Here is a 13,136-nt window from a genome sequence, read left to right on the forward strand (position 1 = left end):
TGGAACAACCATGTGAGCGCATAGACGCCAATGTCCAGCAGAGCACCACCAGCCAGGTTCTTGTTCAAGTAGCGATGTGATGGATCCAGTGACTCAACGTCGGTGCCCGTGGAGTTGTTGACGTACACACGCACCACATCACCGATCCTCTTCTCTTGGATCAATCGCCGTACAGTGATGCTTAACGGAAAGAAACGAGTCCACACCGCCTCCATGAAGAAGACACCACGCTCTCTCGCGGTTTCGGTGAGTTTGCGAGCTTGTCTGGCGTTCATTGCCACAGGCTTCTCGCATACCATGGCTTTGCTGTGCTCCAGCGCTAGCATACAGTTCTGATAGTGGTGTGAGTGGGGTGTTGAAATGTAGATCAAGTCCACGTCGGGATCCTTCACTAGTTCTTCGTAAGAGCCGTAGGCTTTGCATTTGATGCTGTCGGATTGCCGTGGGGCAATTGTCTCACGTAGAAAGCGCTCAGCAGAAGCCAGAGACGAAGACGATGCAACGGCAGTGACAACATGGACCACGTCTTCTACGCCTCGCTTCTTGGGATCGATTAGAATATCTTTTGTGAATGTTTGCGCAATACTGCCTGTTGCCATAAGCCCCCAGCGCACGGATCGAGCTGAGGAGGTCGCCATTTCTGATCGTGAAGCTGCACAAAGTCACTCGTCGCCTGTGCAGAAGCCCGTGCGGTACCCCTGCAAACAGGTCCGGACGATGCAGCATATATGAGCCTCAAGACATGTGAGGCTGGTCACGATTGGCTCACGTCCACGGTGCAAGGGCTGCTCAGCTGCCCGCTACCCGCAGTGACCTGGGAATGATCTTTGCCGAGCGGTCATCATTGTTCAGGGTGAGTTTGGCCAACATCTCATTTTCGGAATGGCCAACGGGCGGTAATCACGTCGCATTAGAAGCGTGTCAGCCGCTGCTAACATCCGCACCTGGAGAGACTGAACGGGCACCTTCCACAGTAGCTGTAAGGAATCGAGTGGGAAAGAACGATCACATAAACTACGGTGGCTCACGAGAACCTAGGATGCTTCTTTGAAAATATGACGATGACATGATGCCTTCTTTTCAACTGTCGCCGTGGTTGACGAAGATCGACTTTTCCTGTGTCCAAGCAAGCAGTGACGCCGAGCCCTTCTGGCGACCAATTCCAGATGCCTTGAAGCCGCCAAAAGGTAGCTCGTAAGCACCGTACGGCGACGCTGTGTTCACACCTACGCTACCAGCCTCCAGGGCTCTTGCGACTCTCATCGCCTTGTTGATATCCCTCGTGAACACAGAAGCGTATAACCCGTCTGGTACAAGTCAGCTTCTAAAGATAGGTAAGCACAAAGGTTGCAGATACTCACACTCGGTTTCGTTGGCTCTTTTCACGGCATCCTCTTCGGTCTCAAACTCGTGGACGACCAGGACTGGACCAAATATCTCCTCAACATTAGCTCGGCTTCGATCGGGCAGGTCTGTCAAGATCGTGGGTGTGATAAAATTCTCCCCATGCTCGGTGGCCGATTTGCTCCTACTAACAACTTGCCGTCCTGCTTGGCGATCTCAAAGTATCGCAGGATGTTCTGCGCCTGTTTGGAGTCGGCCTGGGGCCCAATACCTGTGCCTTCAGCGCTCGGGTCGCCCTGAACGATGCTCTTGAAGCCATCTGACAGTCGCTTTCTGAAGTCCTCGGCAATCGACTTCTCGACATACGCTCTCGAAGAAGCTGTGCAGATTTGACCAGCGTCTATGGAACTTGTCAGTAGAGCTTGGTAAGGACGCAGACGGTCTCTTACTAGTCGTGATGGATGCGATAGCGCGTGCAGCAGCCTGTTCAAGATTCGCATCAGCGAATACGAGTAAGGGCGATTTGCCGCCGAGCTCAAGTGCAACGTCCTTCAGATTGGACTTCGCTGCTGCTTGCATCACAGCTCGTCCGGCATTCGTGGATCCGGTGAAACTGATCTTTCTGTGGCATAGTCAGTGAGTCAGTCGTCCACAAGCGCTCCATACCGTACCTTATTTGCATATGCGAAGACAGGAGCGCTCCGGTGTCTCCTGCTCCAGAGATGATATTCACGATGCCAGGAGGGAATCCTGCTTCAGCAGACAGTTTCCCGAGAAAGCTACCCTATATACCGGATCAGCCCATGACAGCGATTGGGCCGTCTTGACTTACGCTCAAAGGCGACTTCTCTGAGGTCTGGACGGTGGTCAGTAAGTGAAATCACGTTGGCACTTGGGTCACACCGTACCTTCAATATGACTGCATTGCCAGCTCCGGTCGAGGGACCTATTTCGTGGCATGCCTACTATCGGTCAGCGGTTTTGAATATCGACGACCGGCGTCTGCTTACCAGCATCGTTGGGAAGTTCCATGGCACTATCGCGGCCACCACTCCGAACGGTTGTCGTACCATCATGTTTAGATGATCCGCAGTATTCAAAGAAGTTTCGCCATGGGTCAATTCGACCAATCCAGAGAAGAAGTTGAGAATATTGCGTCCCTCTTCGACGTCATCAGCGGCTTGTGCCATGGGCTTGCCCATGCAGATCGAATCGAGCTACCGCGCACTTGTCAGCTGTTTTCAGAGACATATTCAAAGGTCGACACACTTCCTGCAGACGAAGCCGATTCTCATGGATCAGATCAGAGAACTTCCGCAGAACCCTGGCTCGCATATAGGCCGGAGTCGCTGCCCATGCTGGCTGTGCTTTCTGGGCCGCTTTGACAGCTTTCTCCACGTCTTCTGCACTAGCGCTTGGTATGTCGGCCAGCCACTTTCCGGTAGCAGGATTCTGTGCGTGTCAGGTCCGTGATCGAGAATGGTGTCAACAATCTCACGCTTAATGAATACGTGCTGCCATTCACGGGCTGGTACTGCCCATCAATCCAAAGTCTGGTTTCGTATTTGGACATGTTGGCAAGTCTCGATACAACGGTTGCACCCAATGATCTGGTACGCTTCAACGATCCATACACGATTCGAGCGCGGCGATATTCATGATTTCACTGTCGACGTGCATGATCGAACGTATATGCTGGACCTTTTGGGTGACCAGGGTCGGCACTGAACTTACCCGAGTTCTCGATGCATACATTTACGAATAACCGGCGATCCGCGAACGTCAATGTAGATCCAGCAAGCGGTCCGCTCTCATTATCATGTCTTACTGTCAGGATTCTCGACCAGCACGATACTGCTTATAAATGATGGGCTATCACAGTGCGCTGAGGACGGGACTCCCTTGGAAACGAATAGTCTGTACAAATGTCGCCTATGAAAGTCAGTGTAGCAGGCCTTGGCGCCATCGGATATGGCATGGCGATTAGTCTCATCAGGGCTGGATTCGACGTGACTAGCTACGACATCAATGAAGCCGTCCTGGAACGGTTCAAAGCTACTGGTAGGAGGACAGCATCTAGCATTCGAGCCTTGGCAGACGGGGCGGGAACCTTCATTTGTGTTGTCGCTACTGCCGAACAAGCACTTAGAGTAATCTTCGACAAAACCTCTGGGGCACTTTCAACCTTGCCTCATGGGAGCACAATCATACTGGCTATCACGGCTCGTCCCGATTTTGTAAGCGGCCTGCAAGAGCAGATCGAGGGATTTGGGCGAGACGATGTAACAATAATTGATTGTCCAGTCTCGGGAGGAGAGGCTCGTGCGAACTCTGGTACCTTGTCTCTGATGTATAGCGGCAAGAACGAAGCAGTTCTGTCAAAGTCCGAGAGCGTTCTACGGGCGATTGGAACCAACCTGTATGAAATTCCCGGCGGCCTCGGCGCGGCTTCACAGGTCAAATTCGTACATCAGATATTTGTTGGGGTGAATATTGTAGCAGCAGTGGAAATGAGTGCCTTAGCACGAAGCGCTGGAATGAACATTCGACAGGTACATGCGTCCGTAATGCATGGAGAGGCAGCAAGCTGGCTTTTCGACCAAAGGGTTTCGCATCTGCTTGACGCCAAGTCAGTGCCAGCTTCGTCCTTGCGCATCATCACCAAAGACATGGGCATGATCTCGGCATATTGTCGTGAGCACAGGATTGGTTTGCCCACCGCCATGATGGCGGACCAGCTGCTGAAAACTGCAGCCTTCAGAGCATGGGACCTCGGCGATGATACGTCTGTCATCAATCTGTACGGGTCCGCGACAGACTATGGGCGGATCGAGAAGGCACAGCTTTCACCGGAGGACATTGGCATCCTCCTCCTGGGCATCCACACAGCAGCCTCGATTGAGGTGTTGCGGTTTGCTCAACATTTCAAGATTGACGAAGCACTGCTTCTGAGCGTCGTCAAGGAAGCTGCCGGTGCAAACAAGGCATTCGACGCGGTTGTCCGTCGATTTCCGCTTAATGCGGCCAAAGAACAACGCTTCGCAGGAGAACAGCTACAAGCTCTCCAAGCTCAGATGGTCACCATCTTAGGGAGAGTATCTGAGCACAACTTTCCGCAGCCACTTTGCTCGGTCGCATGCCAGGTAGTTCAGCTGGCTGGGGACGGGCTTCACTGCTGAATCGATGAAGTGCCCATGCGATTGTACTCCGGGGTGGGTTTCAGCATTCATCCCAGGCAGCTCAGGTCGTGCCAGAGAGTGTTTCAAAATGTCTGTTCGCACATGTAATTGGCCGAGTAAGTGTTGGTCGTTGCCGGAATGTTTCCTGGGAGACTTTAGCCGGTAGGTGTATCTTAGGGACAGGCTGACACGAATGCTTCCTTAAACATGATCTTCTCTTTCGTTCTGTGCTAGTCGGAGTATACACTATATCACACTGGTCGGATCTTGACACCCATACACTTAGGCTAGCGTCGGTCGACGCAATGGGAGTCTATCATATAGGCAAGGTCATCCATCGAAACACACAGAAGCACATCTCACCAGCCATCGACAGTCTTATTCAAGCTCCTAGAATCGTACGACACCAAGGTTCTGGAGTACTGGGAAGCAGAGGTATCAAAGCTTGTCGGAGTTGTGCCAGGTTCGTATCTGTGTCTATCGACTACTATTGGGATAAGCAGTCCCAGCCGACGCAGCCTGGGGAACGATATATCTGACTCTTCTCAGGACTCCGATATGTCGACGTGAGCAGACCATTACCTGAGACGGCCGATCGCACGAAGGGCTACGACATCTCCTTGGTCGCTGTGCTTGACCAAGCCGCGGATGCTTTGGTTTATGCGCATCATCCAGCACATGAGAAGTTCGTGACCCTTGATATAACATAAATGGCATGACGTAGCGCATACTGCTCGGTTGACTGACTCGCAAGCCAGGATCATCCGCGAATGTCGACCAAAGCTCTTCGAAGACCTACTGACTTGTGACATGAGGTTCAAGGACAGATAGGCATTTATTATGCTGTGTGCCATCGGCCAAGAGCGGCATCGTACCGAGACGTGCTGATCCACGACAAATGACCACAGCAGGATGTCAAAACGTATATCCAAGAGATTTGTTGAACAGCTCTGTATCAAGTCTGTTTTCACGTATGTCAGTAGTGCATTTGAAGTTCGGCTTATGCTTACGTGGCTTGTTCATCCAAGGTGTCCATGTAATCCAGAAAAGGTGCATCGAGTGCCAGTTCGTAGTCATCGAAGGATGGGATGGAGTCAGATCCACCTGCCGGGGCGTTATTGCTGCGACTGGGGACTTTTTCCAGGTTGAGTGATGTGAACAGATCGTTTGGATGCTGCTGTATATCGCTAATGCAATGGAAGCTGCCAATTGGATTCGAGGGCAGTCCTTGTGATGGCACAGGCTGTTGAAAGTCGCAAATCGATGACAGGGAGGCCGCTGTGGTGTTCTGGTGGTGTATTTGGACTGGCTGCTCGATCGGCAGGTCAGCGCTGCCGCTTTGATCCATGTGTCGTAACACGAACGCGTCAAGGAGCCGGAGCACAGGATATCGCTGAGATGCGTGAGGGTCCTCGTCCAAATGTTTGCGATCTTGAGCGGTCAAGCGTGGTTGGTAGACACCGTGCTGGCGAGTGGAGTGCGCATCTCCTTCGCTCAATGACGCATGCCCTCCAGGTGCAGAGAGCATGGTGTAGATGATCCTCAAGCTTACGAATCCGGGAGGTTGCATGAGATGGTTTGCTGCAAGTGTTTGACCAAGGCCCGCCTCAGACGCTTGTTGCTCGACCTCCTGATTCCATCGATGCAACTCCTCCGCGTTCATCGTCCATATTGCATCAACAGATTGCAATTTCCGATGCAGATGCTGCAGTAAACCTACCTGAAGCCTGAGCAAGCTGAGCGAACGCGTCGGAATATCTGGACTTGTCGTGGGAACTGCATACGAGGTCGGACGCCACGGCTGCCATTCTTCTGCGCCGTCTCTCATCTTGCAGTCCTCCTCAATATGATCGAGAGTCATCATTGGCGTGGTCATCCTCGCGGCTGAAACAACGGTATCAAGTACAAAGCAACTAAGACGAACGTGGCTGAAGCCATCGTTGTCATCTGCCTCTGGCAGCACCTCATCCATCCAGCTAATTGCTGCTTTGATCAAGCGTCCGGCAGCCGTATATTCACATTTCAGGAACCGCAAAAGAGCCAGCAAAAGCGCGCAGCGGACGTGCCCGAGTTCAACAGCCTCGTTTGAATCTAGTGGAAGCATCGAAAGTGCATGTGCGTAAAACACTTGCTGCCGGCTTCGGACGTGCTCCTGTACATTGCCGTCATCGATCATGTGTTGGTATGCCACAGAGGCGTGAGCATACACTGCCCACAGAGCAGCCCTGTTCCCACTTCGTGCTGTGGTAGATTCGTCAACATACCGATAAGCTGTTCTTAAAAGTAGATGTCGGTCTAGGAGTGGAAGCCATGGTTGGAGGTGATCAAATGAAAGGCTGAGAAGCTGGCTTGAATAGTAAGGTGGCCGGCCTGCATCGTTTGTGCAGTGTACTTGTGGATCCTCCAGGGCGGGCCCTGATGCCTTATGTCGAGCGTGCGCATTAGATACGGCCAATGACCGAAGCCCCTGCTCGTGATCGTTTCGGTCGATGACGCGCCAATATGGTGTCTCAGACAACTGAAGATTCTCGATATCGGGTGGAAGTTCATCGCCTTCACTGCCGAGACTTTGCTCTTCGCAATGGTCCAAAAGCTCGTCAAGCCGACGAGAAACTGTACTTTGCTTCCATTTCTCAAGAACGATGGCAGCATTCGATGATGGCTCGGCCCTGTCAGCACTCGTCATCAAGTCCTGCCTTGAGAGCCGTCCGAGTAATTCATCCAAGGCGGGCTCTGACCCCTCGAGCTCGCAGAATGTGAGGCCTAGGAGCAGCTCGAGAGCACGGACATACCCTGAGCGCAGCCCTCGTCGTTTGGAGCCCGCCTCATAAGAGCATCGCCTCCCTTGCTGCCGACATGAAGCACACGCAGGCTGCTGTCCATCGCAACGCAGCTTCGCGTATCGGCAATTGGCGCATGCCCTCGAGATCCTTTGTCGTTTCACGGGTTTCCCGTCGCTGTCGCCGTTCGCTTTGCCTTGAGTCGCGACCGATTGCATGACATTTTGTGATCCTCCGTGGGCCGCCCCTCAAGTATGCTGCCCTCCACTTGAGCAGGAAGAGCCTGAGGCGAGAAATTTCGGCGGGTAAGAGTCGGCAAAGCTCATTCCCGAGCCTCAAAGTCAATTTCTACATGCTCTGGGCGGCCCCTATCATCCTTTGGAGACAATTCTGTGACTCTGGATGTTATTGCCGTCCTCTTTGTGATGAAGCGCAAGCTCATATTCCAGGACGAACCTGATATCGATCAACCAAGTAGTGGATGGTCATCCGATGCAAATGTTGGTGAGGTACGCAAGGGGCGGCATACGCCGTGGACGAGGCAGTACCAGCAGAATGCTTCGATCTTGTTCTTTGGACCTAGAGCGACAGGCAAGTCGAGTATAGCAGTGATCGCTGGAGCCCTCCTCGGGTGGAAAGTCGTGGACTGCGATCATGAATTCGTCACACAGACTGGAGCCACAAAACAGCAATATCGCGCCGAGCACGGGACAGAACAGTATAGAGCAAAGAAACTAGACCTTGTCCAACACCTTCTCGGGCGGGATCCAGAGCGTTGTGTATTTGTCTGTGGGACAGTCGCACCTCGAGAAGAGAAAGACTTCCTCGCTACGTACGCTAGTCAGCACCCTGTCGTTTATGTGGTCAGAGAACAAGCGCTCGTTCGACAATGTCTTGGCCTACCTGAGGACAGCCCGTTAGAAAGTGCGTTGGAGCAAATTCATCGTTACTTCCGGCAACATAGCAACTTCGAATTCTTCAACATTGACGAGAGGCAAGAGCCGGCATGGCAGAGCGTGCTTTCCAGATTTCTTCATGAGAAATCACTGGACGACTTCAGCGCTTCTAGGCCTCGGGTCCTTCGCAAGACACGACGCCACATTGCAAAGTTGTTGCACAATATCTACGGACCTGCGTTCGAGATCACGCAGCATGGTGATTCTCATATATCCGAGACCAGCCCAGAATTCAAGGAAGGATCATTTGTACTGCTGCTGGACCTCAATAACATCCGAGCCGAACCTGGAAGCCTTGACCTTGTCGATACCGATATTGATGCCGTACAATTGAACGTGGAAGCAACCCCAGAGAACTGGAAGCTACTCTTGACCACCGATACCTTGGCCTGGACGGTATCTCTTCTCCGACGGAAGTTCGACGTTCCGGTGATGATAAGTATCTGCTGTCCATCTGCTTCAAAGAATCTTTCGGCATCGGAGCTCCGTCATTATCGGCAACTTCTACTTCATGCTCTGCGACCTGCTCCAGAATTTTTAGCCTTAGATCTAAGCCTCGGCGACGATGTCGTACGAGATATAGTACGGTCCAGAGGTTACACCAAAGTCGTTGGATCTCTCCAGCATTGGCAAGATGATGAAGAGACAGTAGGCGCCAAAGACCTGGTGAAGGCATATCGTCGCGCCAGTGAGCTGGGCTGTGAGCTGGTCGTTCTGCGCGGCTCCTCGCGGTCTGATTGTGACAGCTTCAAGTGCCAGGAGGTCTATAAGAGCATCGCTCAGATAGATCTTTCGACACCTGCAGTCGTGATCGATCAGGGCAGTCATGGGCGCCTATCGCAGGTATTGAATCGCACCATGACCCCAGTCGTTGCGCATCCTCAGGAGAGAATGTTAGCCTTGACAAATAGTGCTTCTGCTGGCCTCACGACCGCCCAGCAACTCAGGATCATTCGGAAGATGCTGGTGCCAGAAATCAGATCGCGTTTCTACGTGTTTGGGGCAGAGGTCAGGGAGAGTCTTTCTCCTGCGATGCATAATGCCGCTTTCACAGCTTGTGGGCTGCCCTACACGTACGAAGTGCGTGAGACCGGCGACCTCAGTGTTCTGCAGCGAGTTGTCAATGAGCCGTCGTTTGGAGGCGCCAGTATCTCCTTGCCGTTCAAGTCACTCGTACTGCCACTGGCATCAAGACACAGCCCTGCAGTCGAACTGATTGGTGCTGCGAACACGTTGCTACCCTACTCAGAGCAGCGTGGCAAGCCTCAGCAGCGCGAAGGCGAATCATTTGGTGAGGCTGCGCCTGAGTTAGTGGCGGAAAATACCGACTGGATGGGTATTCACACATGTATTGCAAAGCACACAACACCAGCCAACCACATCACGGAGAATACATCGGCAATCGTCATCGGCGCTGGCGGCATTGCTCGAGCAACAATCTACGCGCTCATGAAACTTGGCGTTGGGCACATCTGTATACTCAATAGAACGATGGCCAATGCGATCAGGGTCAAGGAACACTTCGAGACTGTCTGCAGCGACCTAGACGATACCCTCTCAGAGCTGAGTGCAGATTCTGAGGCGTCAGCAAGCGTTCCTCGATTTCACGTGCTCAACGGATGGGATGCGCCGTGGCTGACCGATGTGCCACATCCCAGTATTGTCGTTTGTGCAATACCTGTCTTTGACACAGAGGCTTCCACAGAATACCCACCAGAAATACGACATGATTGGTTTGAGAACCGCACAGGAGGCTTGATCGCGGATCTCTCTTGGAAGCGTCGCAAGACGAAGCTCGGAGCACAATTAAGCTCAGGTAAACCTCGCGGATGGAAGTGTATCGATCCCATCGAGGTCTTGTATGAGCAAGGAGCCCAGCAATTTCCTTTCTTCGCGAAGTGCAAGGCACCGAGGAGGGCAATGCTCGAGGCATTTCTTAAGCAATATAAGATCACGTACGAAAACACATGAGCATTAGCAAGGTGGCCGGCATGCGCAATGGATGGTCATAGGCAGGCGACTAGGGAAGGAGTCTATCTTCGGCAGACCGGTAAACCTTTCAGGTGTGCGGCTCCTCTGTATGACGATGTTGTCCGCGTAGGATGCCTATGATGGAGGCCAGTCATGCTTGGAGACGCCCTGCGCGCCCCTAGTGCGGAGCACCTACCTTGAGCGTTGCCCAGAGACTCAGCCTTCGGTTTACAGGATGGATAGTAGACAGACCGGTCAACAATCCAGACTGTCACCGTCGCCAGGGTAGAAATGACGCCGGATGACGTGTTCACGGCCACGGAGAGGACCGGTTGGCCAGCTCGCCAAGACATTGCTGCCGAGCATGTTCACAGAGCTCCTGCTCTTACAAACACACTTAAGGCTCTATAACCTACCTTGTCCCCACCGCCTCAACACGACACCATACCGCCACAACACGTACGGGGCCACCAATCCCACGACTAACGCAACGCCAGCCAACAACGCATTCCCTCCACCGACACCCAGCTTCTTGAACAATCCCGGTCCAAACAGCGGAAAACTGAAGCCGGCCATGGTCCTCACAAACGCTGCAGCTCCTGTCGCACTCGCAGCATAGTTCACCCCTTCCTTCTCGTTCGTATATGCATCAACGACATACGCTTGCGCGCAGTTGAACGTCACTATGAGCCCAACGCAGAAGATTGCGGTGCCGATGTCGGGTACGGTCCAGTGGGTATGTGCTGCGGCGGAGAGACCGTAAATCAGCAGGCCGATGGGGATCAGGAGGCCGAATGGAAGGCATAGTGGGAGGCGGTGCTCCGGGATGCCGGTCGTCGGGTCGGACTGGGCGGTGTAGACGCGTCTGGGAGCGGCAAATGCGGGATTGGAAGCTGCGTTCGGTAATTGCTTGGGGGCATCTGCGTTCTCGCGGTCGATGGTGGCTTGCTCGGGATCTTCGATGGCTTTGGGGACCGTTGAGTACTGAGCAAGAGCCGCGTAAAAGGCATGGCGTAATGGCGTACAGGGATCAATGCCCCTCTGCTTGAGGTAGCGATACGTCTTGTCTTGCATTGGTCCTGAGATTTGGAGACCAACAACAAATCCGATCCCAAGACTGATATAGTGCAGGCTGGCGGTGCCGATGTCTTGACCATACTGGTCGCGAAAGACTTGTGGCAGGGTAGAGAACATCAAGTACATGATACCGTAGCCATAGGCGCGGTAGACTGCCATGGCTTGCAGAGCTGGCTGGGTCGTGAGCATGAGAAAAGGCCGACACATGGCTTTCCGGAAGATCTGGCCGAAGGTCTTGTCTGGCTGTTGCCATCTGGTGTGCAGCTTAGTGTTGCCAGTCTCCCTTGATAAGCCTTCGCAGACTTTGGCGAGGATGGCCGGATGGTAGGTTTCGCGTAGGAATAGGAAGGCCAGTATCTGAATGAGGGTATCTGCAATAGATGTGGACCAGAAAATCCACCGCCATGTCGTGTGTAAAGTGATGTAACCGCCGGCTATAGGTCCAATTGCAGGACCAAGGAAAGGGGCGAGCGAGTATAGAGCTATAGCACTTCCACGTTCGTCCTTAGCCCAGCAGTCGCTCAAGACACCACCTCCGATGGCTTGTGGGGCGCTTCCACCCAGGCCGCTCAGGAACCGGAAGGTCAGCATCTGCTCCTTGTTTTGTGCGAAGCCACACGCGGTGTTGAAGATGAGGTAGAGCATGTTGGCGGCTTGTAAAACCACAACGCGTCCGTAGATCTCCGACAAGGGGCCTAAGACAAATGGCCCAACGGCGTACGCTAGCAAAAATATCGACATGATGAGGACGTCTTCGACCTTGGATGTGATCTCGAATTCTTTGGCTATATCGGGCAGAGCAGGGGCGATCATTGTCGATGCGACTGGCGAGATGAACGTGAAAGAAGATACCAACACAGTGGCCACCCATTTGTTCTTCCTCGACCAATTCAAGGGGTTTCTCGGGTCATCCTTGCCGTCCCAAGTCACCAGATCGGGGTCGAGGGAGGACTGTGCTCTCTTCAGACTCTTGCGCGAGGGAAGATGGCCTAGACCGCGACCAACTGGAACGGGCTTCCGTGGTGGGACCGCTTGCCAACGAAGTCTTGAGCTTTGGCGTCTAATGGGTCGTGGCGGCACCCAATCATCATCCACGTCGCGTTCAAGCGGATCGAGCCCTTCCTTTTCGTTCTCCTGATCACTGTCGAGATCAGAGACTGCTGGTTCGTCCGAAGCTGAGTCAAAGTAGTCGAAGTTGGAATCGCGAAAATCTGTGCTGAGGCGTGAAAATTGTGGTCGCGGCAGTTCGTAGTTTGAGAAGCTGGCTATCCCGATAAGGCTCAGAGACCGATTCAGGGTGCGGCCAAGGGAGGATCTGCTCTTGAGTTGAAGGGCTCCCGGAGGAGAGGGCATGTCGAATGGAGCTGCCATGGCTCTCAGGGCGATAATGAGGATTCAGCAATCACTTCGAGGCAGAGGCTACTCCCCAAGTTTATACTTGTACAGCAGATGCATTGTCAGTCATGTTCGGCAGGACTCTGGTACTCAGAGCATCTGAACCCAAGACCTCGTCTGAAACCTATTATGAAGGCGCAGCTGTTGTTGTCCTCGCTCTCAGTCCAAGCAATTGTACACATTAGCACGATAGCATAAGATGAGGCTAGCGGGCTCGTCGCCTTGCTGAGCCACGCTCATGGACCATCTCCTTGAGATCAGATCGGGATTTGCCAAGACCAAGCATAGCCGCATCGCCAAGTTTTTCCCCATTCGGAGCCAATGGGAACAACTCCGCCGAGTAAGTCAAGAATTTTGAGCGGACTCCATCCTTGGTCCCTGACACTGTTGGTTCTTGACACTGGGAGACGGTGTCTTATCATCAATGCGGCCGA

The 13,136-nt window shown here is 53.2% G+C and overlaps 4 protein-coding genes across 4 annotated transcripts; 2 read left to right on the forward strand and 2 right to left on the reverse strand.

Annotated features, from left to right (window-relative positions):
* Window positions 1-1,080: 1,080 nt before the first annotated feature.
* Window positions 1,081-2,917, reverse strand: AB675_4821 (Retinal dehydrogenase 1; the record flags this gene model as incomplete). The annotated part of the gene is made up of 10 exons (XM_018144985.1): window positions 1,081-1,307; window positions 1,362-1,437; window positions 1,533-1,744; window positions 1,794-1,966; window positions 2,016-2,128; window positions 2,177-2,200; window positions 2,253-2,306; window positions 2,355-2,561; window positions 2,614-2,796; window positions 2,843-2,917. The coding sequence occupies 10 exons, from the start codon at window positions 2,915-2,917 to the stop codon at window positions 1,081-1,083; spliced, it is 1,344 nt and encodes a 447-aa protein (XP_017995585.1).
* A 352-nt stretch (window positions 2,918-3,269) lies between these two features.
* Window positions 3,270-4,523, forward strand: AB675_4822 (putative oxido YgbJ; the record flags this gene model as incomplete). Its single annotated transcript, XM_018144986.1, has 1 exon — window positions 3,270-4,523. The coding sequence occupies one exon, from the start codon at window positions 3,270-3,272 to the stop codon at window positions 4,521-4,523; it is 1,254 nt and encodes a 417-aa protein (XP_017995582.1).
* Window positions 4,524-5,529: 1,006 nt separating this feature from the next.
* Window positions 5,530-6,186, reverse strand: AB675_4823 (uncharacterized protein; the record flags this gene model as incomplete). The annotated part of the gene is made up of 1 exon (XM_018144987.1): window positions 5,530-6,186. One exon carries the CDS (start codon window positions 6,184-6,186, stop codon window positions 5,530-5,532), a length of 657 nt encoding a protein of 218 aa, XP_017995540.1.
* A 1,542-nt stretch (window positions 6,187-7,728) lies between these two features.
* On the forward strand, window positions 7,729-10,230 carry AB675_4824 (Quinate repressor protein; the record flags this gene model as incomplete). The annotated part of the gene is made up of 1 exon (XM_018144988.1): window positions 7,729-10,230. The coding sequence occupies one exon, from the start codon at window positions 7,729-7,731 to the stop codon at window positions 10,228-10,230; it is 2,502 nt and encodes an 833-aa protein (XP_017995562.1).
* Between the last annotated feature and the right edge of the window lie 2,906 nt (window positions 10,231-13,136).

This window comes from Cyphellophora attinorum (genome assembly GCF_001299255.1).
Source record: "Cyphellophora attinorum strain CBS 131958 chromosome Unknown Contig38, whole genome shotgun sequence".
Lineage (NCBI taxonomy): Eukaryota > Fungi > Ascomycota > Eurotiomycetes > Chaetothyriales > Cyphellophoraceae > Cyphellophora > Cyphellophora attinorum.